General features: G+C 38.8%; 1 protein-coding gene across 2 annotated transcripts in view; it reads left to right on the top strand.

Annotated features, from left to right (window-relative positions):
• Positions 1 to 17,391, top strand: part of ACO1 (aconitase 1) — a 54,720-nt gene that overhangs the window by 33,683 nt on the left and 3,646 nt on the right. For both annotated transcript variants that reach the window (XM_005424997.2, XM_031060283.1), the window contains 14 exons: positions 728 to 865; positions 2,210 to 2,279; positions 2,384 to 2,567; positions 5,199 to 5,338; positions 6,287 to 6,458; positions 6,895 to 6,995; positions 7,978 to 8,094; positions 9,345 to 9,504; positions 12,620 to 12,755; positions 13,570 to 13,654; positions 13,924 to 14,080; positions 14,625 to 14,749; positions 15,518 to 15,622; positions 16,293 to 16,435. In XM_005424997.2, coding sequence (XP_005425054.1) covers positions 728 to 865; positions 2,210 to 2,279; positions 2,384 to 2,567; positions 5,199 to 5,338; positions 6,287 to 6,458; positions 6,895 to 6,995; positions 7,978 to 8,094; positions 9,345 to 9,504; positions 12,620 to 12,755; positions 13,570 to 13,654; positions 13,924 to 14,080; positions 14,625 to 14,749; positions 15,518 to 15,622; positions 16,293 to 16,435 — 1,833 coding nt within the window. The remainder of the gene's footprint in view (positions 1 to 727; positions 866 to 2,209; positions 2,280 to 2,383; positions 2,568 to 5,198; positions 5,339 to 6,286; positions 6,459 to 6,894; positions 6,996 to 7,977; positions 8,095 to 9,344; positions 9,505 to 12,619; positions 12,756 to 13,569; positions 13,655 to 13,923; positions 14,081 to 14,624; positions 14,750 to 15,517; positions 15,623 to 16,292; positions 16,436 to 17,391) is intronic.

Here is a 17,391-nt window from a genome sequence, read left to right as displayed (position 1 = left end):
CCCTTCCCCCCCCCCCCCCCCCAATTCCCATAGGTAAAATAACACAGAATTTCCTATTTTTCTACAAAAAGCTTATCCTGGAATGTCAAACTGCTGAACAATATCAATTAATTGCGTCCAGTTTAGATAATGTGGATCCTTTTTCCTGTTTATTTTTTGGTAATTATTCTGGATTTTCAAGGTAAAATTCAGTAGGAACCAAAAAGCCTTTTACTGCTGTTGTTGCATGGTTTCTGATATTTAAAAAAATTGTAATAACTTCCTTATGGTCAGAGTTAAAAACATAAACCATTACTGCCTTGGGATGCTCTTGCAGAAATGTAGTTTTTTCAGTGGGTTGTTCATTGATGCCAGATCCTTATGAGGACATCAGAGAACTCTTTTTTTTTTTTTTAGCACCCAGCAAAATCAGATAGGTAAGTAAGAGGGTTTTCCAAGTTGGTTCAAGATATTATGGTAGAATATACCACAGTAGAAGGCTGAGAATGTATGGGCAGAGAAGCATCAGAAGCTGTGTTAAAAGAAATATTGAAATGTGTATGATCTCTTAGACAAGTCAAGTGTTGAAATGCCGGAAGTTCTGGTTGCTACTTGTTATTTGCTTGCATTGAAAATGGAGTACAGTTTGCTTTGTATGTGACAGTAGCTGTCTGTTCTGTATCTCAGGACTGTTTTTTTAATCTCTTTTCCAAATTGTTTCACCATGCTTATTTTGTTTCTGTTGTAGTGGGGTGCCTGCTGTGGTTGACTTTGCTGCAATGCGTGATGCTGTGAAGAAACTTGGTGGGGACCCTGAAAAAATAAATCCTATCTGTCCTGTTGATCTCGTGATAGATCACTCCATCCAGGTGGATTTTAACAGGCAGTAAGAATAAAAAAATCACTCTTTACTTCTTAATGGTACTAAGTAACTGAATCCAGTTACTGGTCATCAAGGTAGTTCTACTGGTTAGCATTTGTACTCCAGCAACATACACATGTTAGCATACAATGCTAACATACTGGTAGCATTTGTACTATAACATTCCAGATATTAGGAAATTTTAGACTGTTGTATCAGCTGTGGTGAGTTGGGAGGAGAATTTTCTCTATCTGTGGTGCATCTATCAGCAGCAAAAGCCTGTACTAAATTGTTGATAGAAACAGACTCATTCCAGGCCTGTGTTTATTGTACTTCTCTTTAATAATGCTGCTTTATTATTTATCACTCAGAAATGGCATTTTTTCCCTAGTACACTTTTTTGACCCCACAGGGGTTTTTAAGAAAGGATGAATTGAGAACATTTCCTTTCTTCCTCACTTTTCTAAGAATAGAGGTGATCTACACTAGGCTCAGTTCTGAGGAGCTGCTTTCTGCTTCAGTGCCTCCAGGCAGAAGAGCATGAGGGACTGCTTACTATGGCCCCTATGAGTTCTGGAAAGGCTATTAAGTCCTCAACATGCTGAGGACAAAGATACAAAGACTCACTAGAATTCACTAGACCTACAGTGAAATATAAGACCTCTGTATACAGGTCCTTCTGCCCTCCAAGGTACATAAATATGGGCCTACTGAACTAATCTTCCAAATAGATCCTGCAATCACATGTTTTATGGTTTCCTTCCATCTTGAAGTTTTTTGGTATGCAGTTACAAATCATTATTTTTTGTCACAGCCTTATTTTATTTCTGTTAACGTCATAAACATATGCAAGAAAATAGAGATTTTTCTCTCATATAGAGAACATTGGTCAGATTTATGCTTCAGTTCTTTCAAACTCTGCAGACCCAAGTTAGGCAGCTAATTGAAGTAAAGAATTTGTTAATGCTGTTTTGAAACACAGAGTCTTCAGACAGCACTGTATCATAGTGACCACAAAAGTGGAAGTTGCAGGACAGTTGTGTTCCAGTTTCCTTTACTGCCTTGCTTATTCCTTCTGATTTAGGTGTTGGAAAAGTCTCATTTCACTAACATGCAGTGTTGCTTTTCTCAGGCTACAGTATTTAGGCCTGCCAAATGCAGATTAGCATTGACATTTGAAGCAGAGTTCAGGTATTATCTCTTAAGATTTCCTAAATCCTTTTCATTGGTTGCCTGTAGTGATATTAAAATGGTGCAATGGATCAGCGTTCACATTAGCTAATAAATCTTCTTTTCTTTCAACCTTTGACTAGATATAAAATTCACATGGTAATTTTGGTTCTGACAGCTGGTAATTTTCATTTGCAGGCCAGACAGCTTGCAAAAAAATCAGGAGCTGGAATTTGAAAGGAACAAAGAAAGATTTGAATTCTTAAAGGTACCGACAAAAATAATCTTATTTGCATGGAGAAAAGTTCAGTGAATGAAAGTTCTTCCAGTGCTCATGTTGAAAATATTTTACTTTAATTCCTTTTGTTTCAGTGGGGCTCTCAAGCTTTTAAAAACTTGAGGATTATTCCGCCGGGCTCTGGGATCATCCACCAAGTGAACCTGGAGTACTTGGCAAGAGTGGTGATGGATCAGGATGGCTACTACTATCCAGACAGTGTGGTTGGCACTGACTCACACACCACCATGATAGATGGCTTGGGGGTGCTTGGCTGGGGTATGTACAGCAGTGCATCGTGAGCAGTCTCTTGGCTCAGGGAGCTGTGGTTTGGGCTCTGGTGAGTTGATCCTGGTCGACAGATCACCCCCACCCAATCACTTCCTCCCTCCTCCTGCTAGCACAACGGGGAAGAGGACTGTTAGTCCAAATGCAAGATTAAAGTAATGGCTAGAGACAAACACAGTTTAAGTGAAGAGGGGTGAGTGCAGGGAAAGGAAATGAAAGAAGTGATGCAAAGGCAGTCAGTTGCCAAAGCCCAGCCAGTCCCTGGGTAGTGGCTACTTTGGAAAGCCCACCTCCCTGATTGGTGATGAGCCTGATGTTTTATGGCATGGAACGTCTCATTGTTCAGCTCTCTTCAGCTGTCCTGGCTGTACCTCTCACAGTGTTTTTCCTACCCCAGGTTACTTGCTGGGGGGCAGAGTGAGAAACAAAAAGCATTGATGCTGTGTAAGGACTGCTTAGCAATAGCTAAAATTCTGGTGTGCTATCAGCACTGGTTTGGTCACAAATCTAAAACATGGCACTGTATGGGCTGCTGTGAAGAAAAGTGATCTCTGTGCCAGCTAGACATACTTACATAGCCTAACCCCAAATGCAAGTAACCTGATAAGGTCTCTTACAGTTATATAAGACTTTGTAACTAAGCTCCCCTTTCTGATAACTACCTCAGATGATTTCTGCTACATATGTTGTTGGCTTTGATTGGGTTTTTTTATACATTCTTTTCCATTCTGCATTTAAATGTCAAGGAAGTAGATAAAGAAAATATTAAATAAAAAAAGAGAATTGAAGTATCACTGACCATCCGTTTTTTCTTGTGTCACTTTGCTACTTTAAAAAGTGTTGGATTATCCAAAAAGTACTGCAAATACAGATCTGTTAGGTGGAAGGTGCTGAAAATTAAATCTGGATGACTAAATTATGGTTGGAGAGGACATTGTGCAAAACAGAACTGTGATGTTCTAATACCAGTTCTCTGCACAATATTTGTTACATGAATAAATATATATAATTTATTTTTCCTTCTAGTGGTGAACGGAAGTGCTTGAATTATTGAATAAATAGGTAACTGTGGAGTGGAAGTATTTGTCGTCATCCCATATAGTAGCAAAGACTTCAGCTGAGACTTTATATTCCTGTGATATGGTGATAGGAGCACTATTGAAACAGTTGTTGTACAAATAAGGAACACACTTTGTTTTTAAAGAGTATTTGTTAGCTGTTCATGAATATGCTTGTAAAGTTCTGAGCACCACATATGGTAGGACTTTCTGATTTTAATAACCCACCTATTGTACTGCAGCAGTATTAATAAAAAGGAAAACAACTTCAGTGCATCTAAAGCATGACACCTTTGGGATTGGACACATCTCTTATTCTATATTTGGTTGCAGCATATGCATGGAGCCATCGTTTAGATGAAGTTGTAGCTCTAAAAGCTGCTTGGAAAAGTGGCTCTTAGCTTCAGTTTTTCTCCAGTATATGAAAAGTATGGCTGGACAGAGTCTATAGCGTATGGGCTCAAATTCTTGCATATTCTCAGGTCCAACATTTTTTCCAGAGGCTGGTGATGCTGAACTTGGTTCGTGACTGTCAGTGGTAGTCAATCAGTTATTTCAATTTACTTAAATGTTTAAAAATGATTCAACACCCAGTGAAAGGAGCCACATGATTGGTTCTGTCGCAGGATTATCTTTTAAATTAACAGAGGTATATAATTTTGAATGAAAGAAGGTAGAAATTATTTTTCAGAACTATTCTTAGATTAAGTGGGAAAAAAGATTGGAATAGTGATTTGGCATTCATAAGCAGCTATTACTGGCAGTTTTTCCTAGCTTAGTATTCATTATACTAAACAAAAGGCAGAAGGAGATTTCAGAGAAGAAGATAAATATACAAGGGACTTTCTACAGGCAGAAAGTTATAAAACTGCTTGGTGGCTTGGCTGCTTAATGCTAAGTTGCTAGATAATAAACATCATGGCTTTGTTAGATTGCATATGACTATGACATCTTGATATGCTACCTTAATAAATGAGCAATATTAAGTAGTTGCTGGAATTCTGATAGTGAAGGTGGGCTTATGCAACAGTTTCCACCTACACATTCCTAAACCCTGCTGAAACATAGTGGACATAAGGGAAGATATTTCTGTCTTAACAAGTACCTTTTATGTTAGGATTCTTTAGTAACATTTCTTTCTTTCAAAATAACTTCTGATTTTTTGTTTGGTGACCAGCAATCATGGTCTGCATATGTTTCACTCACAGCACATATTCAGTGCCATGTCAGTGGTTCTTGGTTTGTTGTGTTACATGTTTAAGATATTAAATAAAAATTTTACATCTGTTCTTGTAAAAGCCAAACATCCTTAGATTCACCTAGTATCCCATCTAATGGCTTAGAAACAAGGATGAAAATATGAAACTAAATGTTTAAAAGCCCAACCTTGCAGGAACAGCAGCGAGATGAGGAATGCCTCTTAGCAGAAGACTCAGACTGTATGGTTTCTCTCCCCTTTCACACCTTAAATAGAGCATTCATCAGGCCATTGACTTCACAAGTTTATCTCTGACATGTTAGTATCTTTCTGAATAGTCACATTGTGTCCTCCTGTTGTGTGCAGGTGTGGGTGGCATTGAAGCAGAAGCAGTGATGTTGGGACAGCCGATCAGCATGGTGCTTCCTGAGGTGGTTGGCTATAAGCTGGTAGGAAACCCTCAGCCACTGGTAACATCTACTGACATTGTGCTCACCATTACCAAGGTAAATTACCAAGATTTGATATTTTGATGTTACTGCTGAGAGATAAACACATTCTGTAGGACAGAGCCACTGTACAGAATGTGTAAGAACCCTATGTGTGCTTCCAGGTAGCCATTTTGAATTTTTGAAAACCTTTATCACTGTGGATTAGATTCAGCTCATTAAGGACAATTTTTTAGGCAAATCTGTTTCCCAGAAGCCACACAAAATATATGTTGGGATATTTTGGAATTCAGGAGTGTTTTGGAGCAGCAGTGCTTTTTCCTCTGGCTCAAAAGAGCCCTGATGTTTTTTGAGGTCACTACTTAAAATTAGGCAATATAAAATCTGGAAACCAGACAAGAAGCATTGCAGTCTTATTTCTTCCATGTGCAGGTGTTTGACTCTTGTCATATATTTATAATATGCTTACTCACTCTGAGCATTGTCACTGAATTAAGAGTATTACTGGGTCAGCATTAGTGTTGCTGGAAGTCAGAAATCTGGTACAGAAATTCATTATGGAATACTGTCTACAGAGAGACCTTCAAAAGGGGAAAGGCAACATTTTTTTCATAATTTTATTCAAATGTTGTGTGTGTTCGCATGTACTTGTGCAGTTGGTTCTCCCTATTTTTCTGTCTTCCTGGGTTTGCTGTGTGAAGACTCCCCACGCAGTTCTCTTCCTCTTAAAACATCATGTTGAGAAAAATATAATTGTAAGGCAGTCTAGTTTAAATGAAAGGAAGAGCAAGTTTTAGAAGAAATATGGTCCTATGTTGTACCTTATTAAAACTTTACATCTCTATGTCCTCATTTCATGATTTAGTTTAGCAAAAACTTCTTGTTTCAAATGGCTGTAGAAATCTTCACAAGAGATTTCTCTGAGTCAAAAGCTGGATTTCATAACAGACATGCTCATGTCATTTGACACATAACAGTGACACAGGCACTGTATTTTTATAACAGCATCTCCGCCAAGTTGGAGTCGTGGGTAAATTTGTGGAGTTTTTTGGTCCTGGTGTTGCCCAGCTGTCAATTGCTGACCGAGCCACCATTGCCAATATGTGTCCAGAGTATGGAGCAACAGCTGCCTACTTTCCAGTGGATGATATTAGCATTGGGTACCTGGTACAAACTGGTGAGTATAAGAAGAGACCATAAGTTAAGGGGTAATTGAAAGGATGCCAGGTCTGTATGACATTAGCAGTGGGATTGAATCAGGTGAAGCCTTCTGAGCTTCAGTTCATTTTTTTCTTGGTATTTACCTATTGAGACTAGTTTTTGCAATTAGGATGCATGTTTAGGAAGAGCTGAGTGTTGGACTTACGGCAGCCTGGCAAAAATCTGAACCTAGATTGTCCAGATGACAAGAATAGGAAACTAGGATTTTGTTCTGCAAAAGCCACTAAATCTGCACAATCGGTTTTAGTGGATCTCTAATATTTGTCTTGAAAGAGTCTTGTAGTGCTATTGACAGCGTGCCTGTTATGCACTTTTTTTGCTCTATTCTGGCAGATGGTGGTTCGTCCGTTTAACTTGCATTTTGGTTTTGTTGTATCTGGTTTTCATTTTAGGTCGTGACAAAGAGAAAGTTATGTGCACAAAAAGATATCTTGAGGCTGTGGGAATGCTAAGAGATTTCACGAACTCTTCTCAGGATCCAGACTTCACACAGGTGAGAAACTACTCTGTTTTCTGGCTCCTTGCTTTATACCCTGTCCTGTTTTATTGCAACAATTGTCTGTTTTTCACAGAAACTAAGAAATAGTCAAGGGATTCCTTGTCCTTTGCTTTGATCTACACAGCTGTCTTATTTTAAGGCCCAATGGAATGAGACAGCTGGCTCTTCAGATGTGAAAACTTGGATGTAGGTATAGATTGGCTCTCAGTTGACCTCCAGCTGGTGCAGATTCTTTCAAGTTTTTTTGATGGAGCTTTTAGAAGGCCTTCCAGACTGAAGGTTACTCTGAATTGTAGCTATGGAGATAATGCGGATGTGGTGTGTGTTAGCCCTGTTTGCGGTTTTTTTCTGTTCAGTCAGTTATTTTATGGTGTGAATCAGGACCCTTAGAAGCCCCCTGTGGTAACCACAAAGCACACAGTTAATTTTCTGTGCAAGAAAATTAGGATCTTACTCTGTGTCCAGGAAAGTCAAGAATATTTCTTGTTTTCTCTACTGTAAAATGTTATCTTGTAACTTGTGTTTGGGTCTGCATGATTATTCAAAAATCTTAGTAGATTTGGGAGGATGTAGCACACTATGAAAACAAAGTTGGAAAATGGGTGAGGAGTAGATGAATAGTCTGCTTTGTTTTGTATCAGTTCCAGTGTCTCTTCACATCATTTTTTAACCTGCTTCTAGCATGTGACAAGACAAATTAAAAAATAATTTATAATGCTTAGATGCTTTAGTTACATTGGGTTTTTCAGTAACTTTAGTACTTTTGATAGCCATACCTGTGAGCTGGCAGCATCTAAAATTAGAAGTATTGCTTTTCTTCTGCTCTTCCTATTCTCAAGTGTTTTCAATAATTTTGCAAATAACAATATGCAGACTTAGCATTGATTCAACAGCAGAGGTAAGCATACCTGTGGCTTACCTGGCTTCAACTTGTCAGGCAGTGCTCAATCACTCTCTGTTTATCTTACTTGAACAGGTTGTTGAGTTGGATCTCCATACTGTTGTGCCTTGCTGCAGTGGACCAAAAAGACCTCAGGACAAAGTTGCTGTGTCAGATATGAAGAAGGACTTTGAGACTTGTCTGGGAGCCAAGGTAGCCATTTGGGCAAACAAACTAATTCATGCTTCTAAAAGCTGTCTGGTGTTCAGGAACTACATTCTGGGGTTGTGTGTTGTTTGTTTGCCTACTGAAAAGTAAGTGAGGATATTTGACTGCAGTTTTGAAGGTGAGAGAAGCAACAGGTAAAAAATTGTGATGTTGCTTCTCTTGCATGAAGGTGTTCATGCCCTATTGGAGTAGTATTTCTTTCTGATCTTAGGCCTAACACGATTTTGACATAGACTAGAGATTTCTGAATTCTGCCACAATGGGGGGCTATTAATAGAGGGGACAAAATACCTGCTGCACTGAGTTCTGAGATAACTACCCAGCTCTTCAGCTCTCCAAGCATTCCAAGCAGGTTATGCCGTGAATCCACAATGTAATTTTGCACTAAATATTGAATCTGTTCAGCAGAGCAGAACTGCATGTGTCTCTGTGGCTTTTGGATGTTGGTGGTAAAGACAGAAAACAATGACTACATTCTGCATCATCCAGTCAAAAGTGGTCATTGAAAGAGGAGCTGGATTTATATTTGGATGAATATTCCTGGATACTTAAGTTTTCTAAATCAGTTTGAATCTTTACCTGATACAGTAACCACCCTTGTTAAAGGCACTACAGAACTCCAGTGATATAAAAGAGACCTAAACTACAGCAGTTCACCATAATTCTTGCTTACATTTTCCAAACTCCATTAGGTGATCTTATACTTTCAGATCTCTAAATGTAATTTTTCATGGCATGAACAGTGCCTACTTGCTCTTTGCTCTTTATTTTTTTTCCAACTATCAGACCTTTGCCTCTCAAATCAGCTCCTGGTATACATTCAAGCTGTTTGATCATCCTGGCTTAAAAATTTTACATGTTATGCTAAAATCTCAGGACAAGATTGTGTTCTAAGACTGTGTGTGATCATGAATCTGTAAGATCTGTAACAGGAGTAAGAAGCATCTGAGAAATCTGAAGAAGGATATATTCATGCAGGAAGAAAATACAAATATGTTTTTCTGCAAAGACTGCCTGTTTTACCAGTAAACAGAGAAGAGGAGAAACTCCAGAAAAAAATTTTTGTCCATCATTTTGGTTGACTAGAGATGCAAGCTTCATGATCAGACCTAAAAGCACAAGCATGGATGTGACTAACAGATGGTTTTCATTGCTGAAGAAACAGCCCATACTAATGTTCAGTCAAAATGTTTATGTTAACCACTCATTTTGATTCTTACTTTCTCCTCCTACAGCAAGGATTCAAGGGATTCCAAATTGCACCAGACAGACACAACAGCATAGTGAGATTTAATTTTGAGGGCCATGAGTTCGAGCTTGCTCACGGTTCCGTAGTGATTGCTGCCATTACAAGCTGTACCAACACCAGTAATCCGTCAGTTATGTTGGGTGCAGGTAAGCTGATTTGCCTAATGTGCAGTAGTTTCTTGCAGCTCTGAATGTGTATCCTAAAGACAGCAACAACAACTCTGATGTAATTCAAGGTGTGCAGTGCTGGTTTTATCATTTAGAGTGTTAAAATTGAGCTTAGTTTCTAAGGGTAGTGAAGGACTTGTGGAAGTGGTAGTTAGAAATATAAGTTGACAAAAATGTATTCTTCCTGCACTATCTGTTCTACAAGGCAAGCTGGAACTTAATTAAGCAACTTTTGACACTTTTCCAAATGCACAGAAACTGATATATAGAGATAAGAAGAGGCTGTTGCCAGAAGCCAGAAGAGGGACGGTGAAGAATGATCTTCTGGAGTGCTCTGAAAGTGCTCTGATCTGTCAGCAGAGTGAAAAACACACATTTAGCTAGAGGTTGTCCTCTAAAGCTGTTATGAGAGTCTGGGGGCATGGTAGGTGTGAGGAGAGGAAGCAAATTGTATTCTCAGGGTTTCAGAGCCTTTTCATTTGCATCTTAATTGCCTCCATGAGGAAGCCAGAGGTGAGCTTGGTATGCACCACTACAGAACAGTTAGTCTGGCTTGGTTGTATAAAATTTCAGGTCACGAGATTGTTCATTTTTAACATGACTAGTCCGAACAGAAAATTTGTCATTCGTAATGTCTTCTTCTGGCAACAAAATAGGAATGAAGAATGTCAGCTCAAAGGGTTCAGTCTATACTGGACAGGTTTGACCCAGTTTCCCAGGTGCTTGGCTATATGTTTACATATTTCTTTCTCTCCTCTGTAAACATATACATAGATGGTATCTGTCACTGTATGATAATCACCGCATAGAGGCTTACAAGTCTGTCAGATTGTTCATGGGATGCAGACTTTATTCCTTCAAAGGTCAGAAGGATGTGCGCTGGGCAGTACAAAGGCCCTTCACCAGAGGTTATTACTTCCTGGTTAGAGAAATATAATTTCTATTTGTTCCTGTGTGGTGCTGGGAAGCTTTTGGGCTGTCAACAGTCACTTTGTGTTTGGCTTTTTGAGGTGATATTTGTCACTTGTTTTTAGACCTGCATCTATCTTTGCATATTTTACATACCAGCAGTTCACCCCCTCCCAGGCCAAAGGTCTTTTAAACTCTAGCAACAGGTTCGAAGTCCATCGTCAACTAAGATGTGGGGCAAAGGAGAAGCAAAGGAGAGACCTGCTCATTTTCTTACCACTTTGAGAGGAATTGAATTGAGTTCAGAGTTGAACAAGATGTCCCAATCCACTTGCCTTTAACAGGATAGCCTGGGCAGCATACCACTTTCCTTGGGTCCATTCTGCATTATCACTGAAATAGATCTGTATTTCTTTCTTCCAAGGATCAAGAAGTAGGTTTTCTCCAGGCAGACTCTGTTTGCCTTGTCTATTCCCTTAGTTCTAGGGGGATGTATCCTTCAGTTGTGCCTGTTGAGGATAGTTTCCTCTAGTGTTTGACTCCCAGGCTAATGACATGCATTTTTAACTTTCTCTGAAGCAGTAGGGATACTGAATGCACTTTGAGTGCATTCACTACTATGTAATGCACAGCACCCGCAAGAATGTAGTCCTAAGGATTTTGGTGTATGTGCTCAGATTTAGTGGCTACTCTCACCTTTGCTGCCTTTCTATACAGCAGCATTTATGTTTTGACCTTGACAAGGAATGAAAAAGTAATTCTGTCAGTCTCTGTTAGTAAACAGCAGTGTTGAGAATACCCACAAGAGATACCCAGAAGAAATACAATAGTTTGGCTTTCAGGATGAGATTTCAAATGAAAGTAAATAAACATAGTGTTCCCAATTAAGTAACCAAGCTAAAAAAATCTAGGATATGAGCAGTTGTTTCAAACTCCTGCTATATATCCTGTGCGCTATGCAGGGGCTGTGTGTCTGTGGGGATAGTGGGTATGTGCTGTAGGAACTTTGATAGCCTAATCTGACCTTGAAGAGGTGTTGGATTAAGGTTGCTCAGAGGAACTGAAGTTCTGGCATTTCCTTGCCAACTTTGAGAGTTTGACTATGCTATCTTTTCGGAACTGGTATAAGCAGCAAGATGGATGCCAACACTTTCAAACAGGTTGTCAAACTATCAGTTCCTAGGATGACTATTTGTTCATGGTCTCATTTGCAGAAGAATTCAAGAGCTGCAGTTTCTGCAGATTCTTCTACTAGCTAAGGAATCTCAGCAACTTCAGGAACAGGACCGCTTCTTTAAATTTGCATGTGTAAACCATCTCACACAATGCTTAGAAGTGTCAGGTCATGTCTAACAGAGGTGCCAGACAACTGGCAAAGACAAACCAGTTTGATGACATCTTCCTTTTGGAGATCACATTGGATCAAAGCACAGCTTATGTCTATTTTCTTATCTAAATGAATGTCATATGTGAGGGGGAAAATTCAGCCTGAGAATGTGAAGTTTTGCATAGCTTGCCTATCCGGTGCTTCTTTTATGTTCATCCTGGAAAAGAACTGGAGAGGACTTGTTCTCTGAACATGCATCTTGGAATGGACAATTTATTTCAAAGGAAAGAATGCAGGATAAATGTGTGTCTGGGAAGACCTTCCACTGAAATATATCTATGCATATTACAAATACAGGAGTGGTAAAACAGTACTTGTGTAACAAGCTGTGGATTGTGAGATGGCTTGTTTGAGGTAAGGGCCAGCATTGGTGCTCTCATAGCCTTCTGCTCCTGAGGGCAGCAAGTCCTATGCTGGCAGTTGTTTCTTCTCTGGGTTACTGCACCATGGTAAGTGGGAACTTAACAGGTCTTCATTGCGTTTTTTTGTGAGACATTTGTCTTACAAATAGTGCTCTGAATTTTGAATGTCTTCTTACTGCCCCAGTGAGTGCATCTTATTGAATGCAACTTCCATCAATTTTCTAGTGGAACAGAAATTGCAGGCTGGATGTACAGTTCAGCAGAGCATTTGTCCTCTAGCTGGTTGTCACAGAATTAGTGCTGTTGGTTTGCTGTACCATTTCATTGCTAGTGCCTTTTCTGTTCCCAGTTCTGTGATGGTATCTCTCCTAACATGTTTATCCACCGAACTGTCTCACTTCCAGGAAAGTCTGCAGCTATCCTCTGTATTTTTCAGGATTGCTTGCTAAGAAAGCTGTTGAAGCTGGTTTGACAGTGAAGCCGTACATTAAAACTAGCCTGTCCCCAGGAAGTGGGGTTGTCACCTACTATCTGAGGGAAAGTGGAGTTATGCGTTACCTTTCTCAACTAGGGTAAGAGCGCTTTTTTACTGTTGTCCTATGGCTCTTTAACTAAAAGCATTATCAACAAGTGTTACTCTTGAGCTAAGAATGACACAAGAACAGACAAGAGACTCAATTGTAAGAAGAGGAAAGAAACTTTGTTACAAAGAGTTCTCCAGTTTATATAAACTGATATGATACATTTTACTTGATTAATTAGTTAATAAAAAACATCTTCGTCACACACTGTCTTTGAGAAGAACAAGAAAACAAAGCGGAAAAACACCATGTGCAGATTGTTTATACTAACAAGTTATCACATTCCTGCAACTCCCTAAAATTCTCACAAACCACTGTGAGAAACTATTGCCATTTCTCTCTCCCCAACCAAGCTAACATCCACAAGCAAGTGATGCAATCGAATTACTATTTCTCTGTACAACTTAAAAGATATTGCAGATACCTTATGGTGTGATCCTGCATGAGTAAACACATTACTGTTGTGCTGGCTGGCTTTGTGCCAATCATGAAGGCCTGCTGTAACTTCTTGAAGACTCATGTTCTTAAGCAGGAGAGTGGGTTATTTTCAAGACTAATTGTTTTGAAACAGTGTAAATGACACTGTATTGTTGTTTCTCTTGCTGAGTAACACATTTCCCATTCTGTGTGCATGGACAGTCACTGCAGTGGTAAAAATAGAGCATTTAAAAAATGCTGTTCTCAGTAGCGTTTCATTCGTTAAAACAGTGTTTCTCCTGAAAGTAACCATTGCCATGTGCTGAGTGGTTAAATGTCTTGGTCCGAGGTAGCTTTTGGTTCACCATTATTTTTATACTTTGTATAGGTTTGATGTGGTGGGTTATGGCTGTATGACATGTATTGGCAATAGTGGACCCCTACCAGAGTCTGTTGTTGAGGCCATTACACAGGTATGCAGTTTTTCTTGTGCAGCTCATTTATGTTAGCTGTTCTCTGCTGTGTGCTGTTCTGAGCTGTATTATACTGTGTCTTCACTCTTTTCAGCTCTGTACAAAGTAAATTCAGTCTATATTCTTTTCTGGGGGAGGTGTTTTGGGATTGTTCAGGAGATAGTTCTGTGACTGGTCATTGTTGCAGTGCAGTCAGGTTCTGCAGACTTCCTGTGTGTGTTGATTCTGCAAGATCCTGACCTATCTTTGTCTCAAACTCCATGTTATAGGGAGACCTTGTGGCAGTGGGTGTGTTGTCTGGCAATAGGAATTTTGAAGGGCGTGTCCATCCCAACACCCGTGCTAACTACTTGGCCTCCCCCCCGCTGGTGATAGCCTATGCAATTGCAGGGACCATCCGGATCGACTTTGAGAAAGAGCCTTTAGGTAAGACAGTGTTGGGATGCTTCCTTTCACAGCTTATGAACTAAACTGTTGGGAATTAAGCACTTCAGAAACATTTGTCCTAGGGAAGAGCTTTGAAGTACCAAGTACCTGTGGGAGACAAATTATACATTTGTTAAGAGTCATAGCAACAAGGGTCAGAGATGATGGAGAAAGAATAATGCTCTGGCCTGGCTTCCCCCTAATTCCACTGGATCATATTTTTGGTTATATCAGGTGATAGTCTTTCAAGAGCCAACCTGAGGTAGTAGATTTTCAAAGACCTTCAAGAACCTTCAAAGAGCCTTTCCAGCATAAATGATTCTATAAATTATTCTGGAAGGCCATTGGAATTCACAAAAGAAGTTATGTACAGGTATTATCAATTATTATTGTGACTCAGTTTTCTGTCAGATCCTTGCAAGTGAAATAAAGTGTGTCCTGTGAGTGTTACAAGGCACACATAGCCGCAGAACACAGTGGTAAACTTTTCTTTCTTCCTAATGAAAAATATATGCAACAAAATTGACAATATCATTTTATACAGGAATAAATGCTTCGGGGAAGAAGATTTTCCTGAAAGATATCTGGCCAACAAGAAATGAGATTCAGGCTGTTGAGCGTCAGTTTGTTATTCCTGGGATGTTCAAGGAGGTCTACGAGAAAATAGAGGTGAATTAATCCTCTTGGCAGAATTATGTACTCTGCTATTCTGAAGATATTAAATAAAATGATTATGATAATGGAATTAACCTTTCTCATGTCTAGGTTTTGCTCTTGTTCTGACAGATATTCAGATGAGGGTTTTTTTTTTTTTTAATCTTCTGGATAATTAATTCATTCTTTCAGACAGTCATGTTTTGAAAATTGCTCCTTACAGTATTTTTAAGGTAACATGTAGATGATATGTTTCCAACAGCCACCCCCAGCTGATACTAGAAGGTGGAATATTCCAGCTTCACAAATGTTTGATTTTTTTCAGCTGACATAAAATTAATTTGCATTAACTAATGGGATTGATATCGGAAAAAAGATTTGTACTTGATAATATCTTCCTACAAATCTTTCTCAAGTTTTGAAACAAATTATTCTTACCGTTTTTATGTTAGGGAAGCTTCTTAATATTACTTAATAAACCAATAGACAATTATAAAGTGTTACCTGTGTATATAATACAGGTTATTCTCAAAAAACAGGATGATTGTCTCTTCTTTTGTAATGAAATTAGGATTTTCCTAAATCTTTTAATAGATAGAATTATTAAAAACACCCCCAAAAATAATGTAGATAGTTATTTTAGCATTTGCATTTTCCAAAGTGCTCTAAGAAACCCATAAGGCTTTTGCTAAAGTCTAATTTGTAATTTTACCTGGATTCTGAAGTAATTATGTTGCTTCTGAAAACTTAGAAGTCAATGAAAGGATTTTGTATGTTTTTCAGACAGTAAACAAAGCTTGGAATGCCTTAGATGCTCCTTCAGATAAACTGTATATTTGGAATCCCAAGTCTACTTATATCAAGTCTCCTCCTTTCTTTGATGGTCTGGTACGTACGTGCTTTCCCTTTGAATCAAGCCAAAGCATGCAGTGATCTTGACTCATATTGAAGGAGAAGGAAAGCCACTTCAAGAGGCCTGAGAGGATTCATAAAAGCCTATTGAGGCCTTGGTTCTTAAATGTTAGAATTGTGCTATTGAGTTCATTTTAATACAAAGGCATGAGTGAATCTCAAAATTGTAAGGATTCCCTTTCACTTCAGGGCTCTTGAAAAGTCTCCTTTTCCTTTTAAGTTGAAATGCTTCTAAATGGTCACAAAGCAAGCGAAGAAAAACAACAGGAAATTAAATGCACTGTTTTGCCTGCTTGCATATTGCACCAAATAGTTCAGTGTTTGAATTGGCAATTCAGTGCCATTTAAAAGTAAATGGAGACTTTAATGCACATGCCTAGGAATTCTCAATTTTCATTCATGTATCATGGGAAGCCTTGGCCGGTTTTTTGTCTGCTGTATTTTCTTAATGCATGAACTTGCTGGCAGACAGCCAGGGCATCATATTTGTTCAAGAACATAAAGATTCTTAACAGCGTTGGATTTTTTCTTTCTCCTAATCTGTATAAAAAGGGAGACTTCATTTTGCAATTTCCACTTTTTTGAGAAAGGTAAAGGAATCATTTTTCATACATTAATTGTTTTCTTTGTATTTATGATGGCTTAGACTTTGGCTCTTCAGACCCCGAAAACAATAGAAGGTGCTTATGTCCTGTTGAGTTTTGGGGATTCTGTGACAACTGACCACATATCGCCAGCTGGGAACATAGCAAGAAATAGTCCTGCAGCCCGTTATTTGACCAGCAGAGGGTAAGCACTGCTTATTGTTATTGTCATACATTGGGAAGAGGAAACAAACCACTACTGTTATGCCATGTTACAGGCACACATACCTTCTGTCTGTTCACATACACTTGTATACCTTGACAGCTGCCTGGACAGCAGATAAATTAAGAAAGAAAAGCATTTCTCTTTCTGCTACTTCAGCAGCTCTCACTAAGTGTAAGAAATAGAATAGAGTGTGTACATCTGTTATCCCTGTAGAGTTAAAGACCTTTTTATGGAAATAGGGGAAGAAAACTATCCTGTCCATTTATTCATAAATAAGGGAATCAAGCAAATCCCTATCAAACCAAAGTGACTGTTTTTGTTAGTGCCAAAATGAGTTTTATATTAATTTCTTCTAGTGTGTGCAACTATTTCACATATCTAGGCTCTTAGGCACTACAGACCATCCAGAAGTTTAGGTTTCAGTGCAGCTGCAATAACTGGCAAGTCTATTGTGATTGGAATCTTGTAAAATGTTCATCTTTTTCGATGGCCAGTCTGTCAGTTTAGTGCTTGGGGCTCAACTTCAGGCAAGACTAGGACTTACCAAGTTATTCAGACTTCACAGGTAATATAATGCTTTTATTCTCTGATTTTAGAACTTCTTACAACTTCAGTGGTGTTTTGAGGAACAGCACTGACATAAAAAGTCCTAACTCACTAGACCTAATAATTTTGGAAAGAGAATAGATTAAAACAGTGATATACTGAAAACTAACTGCTCTGGACTCTCTGACCCCCTGCTATCAGTTACTTGGAAATCTGAATAGTCCTACATGCATTACAAAACAGATGCTGTATGTTATAGCTGCAGTTTGGATGTAGCCCAGTGCAAACAGTCTAATTTTCTGTCACATTCTAGTACATTTTTTGTTTGCTGGTTAGGCTGCAGTGATGAGTGCCCTCATTCTCATATTTCTGTTTGCAAGTGAAATTTT

Source organism: Geospiza fortis, unplaced genomic scaffold (assembly GCF_000277835.1).
Source record: "Geospiza fortis unplaced genomic scaffold, GeoFor_1.0 scaffold240, whole genome shotgun sequence".
Taxonomy (NCBI): Eukaryota; Metazoa; Chordata; class Aves; order Passeriformes; family Thraupidae; genus Geospiza; species Geospiza fortis.
Note: the sequence above shows the minus strand (reverse complement) of the source record. Positions and strands in the feature narration are given on the sequence as shown.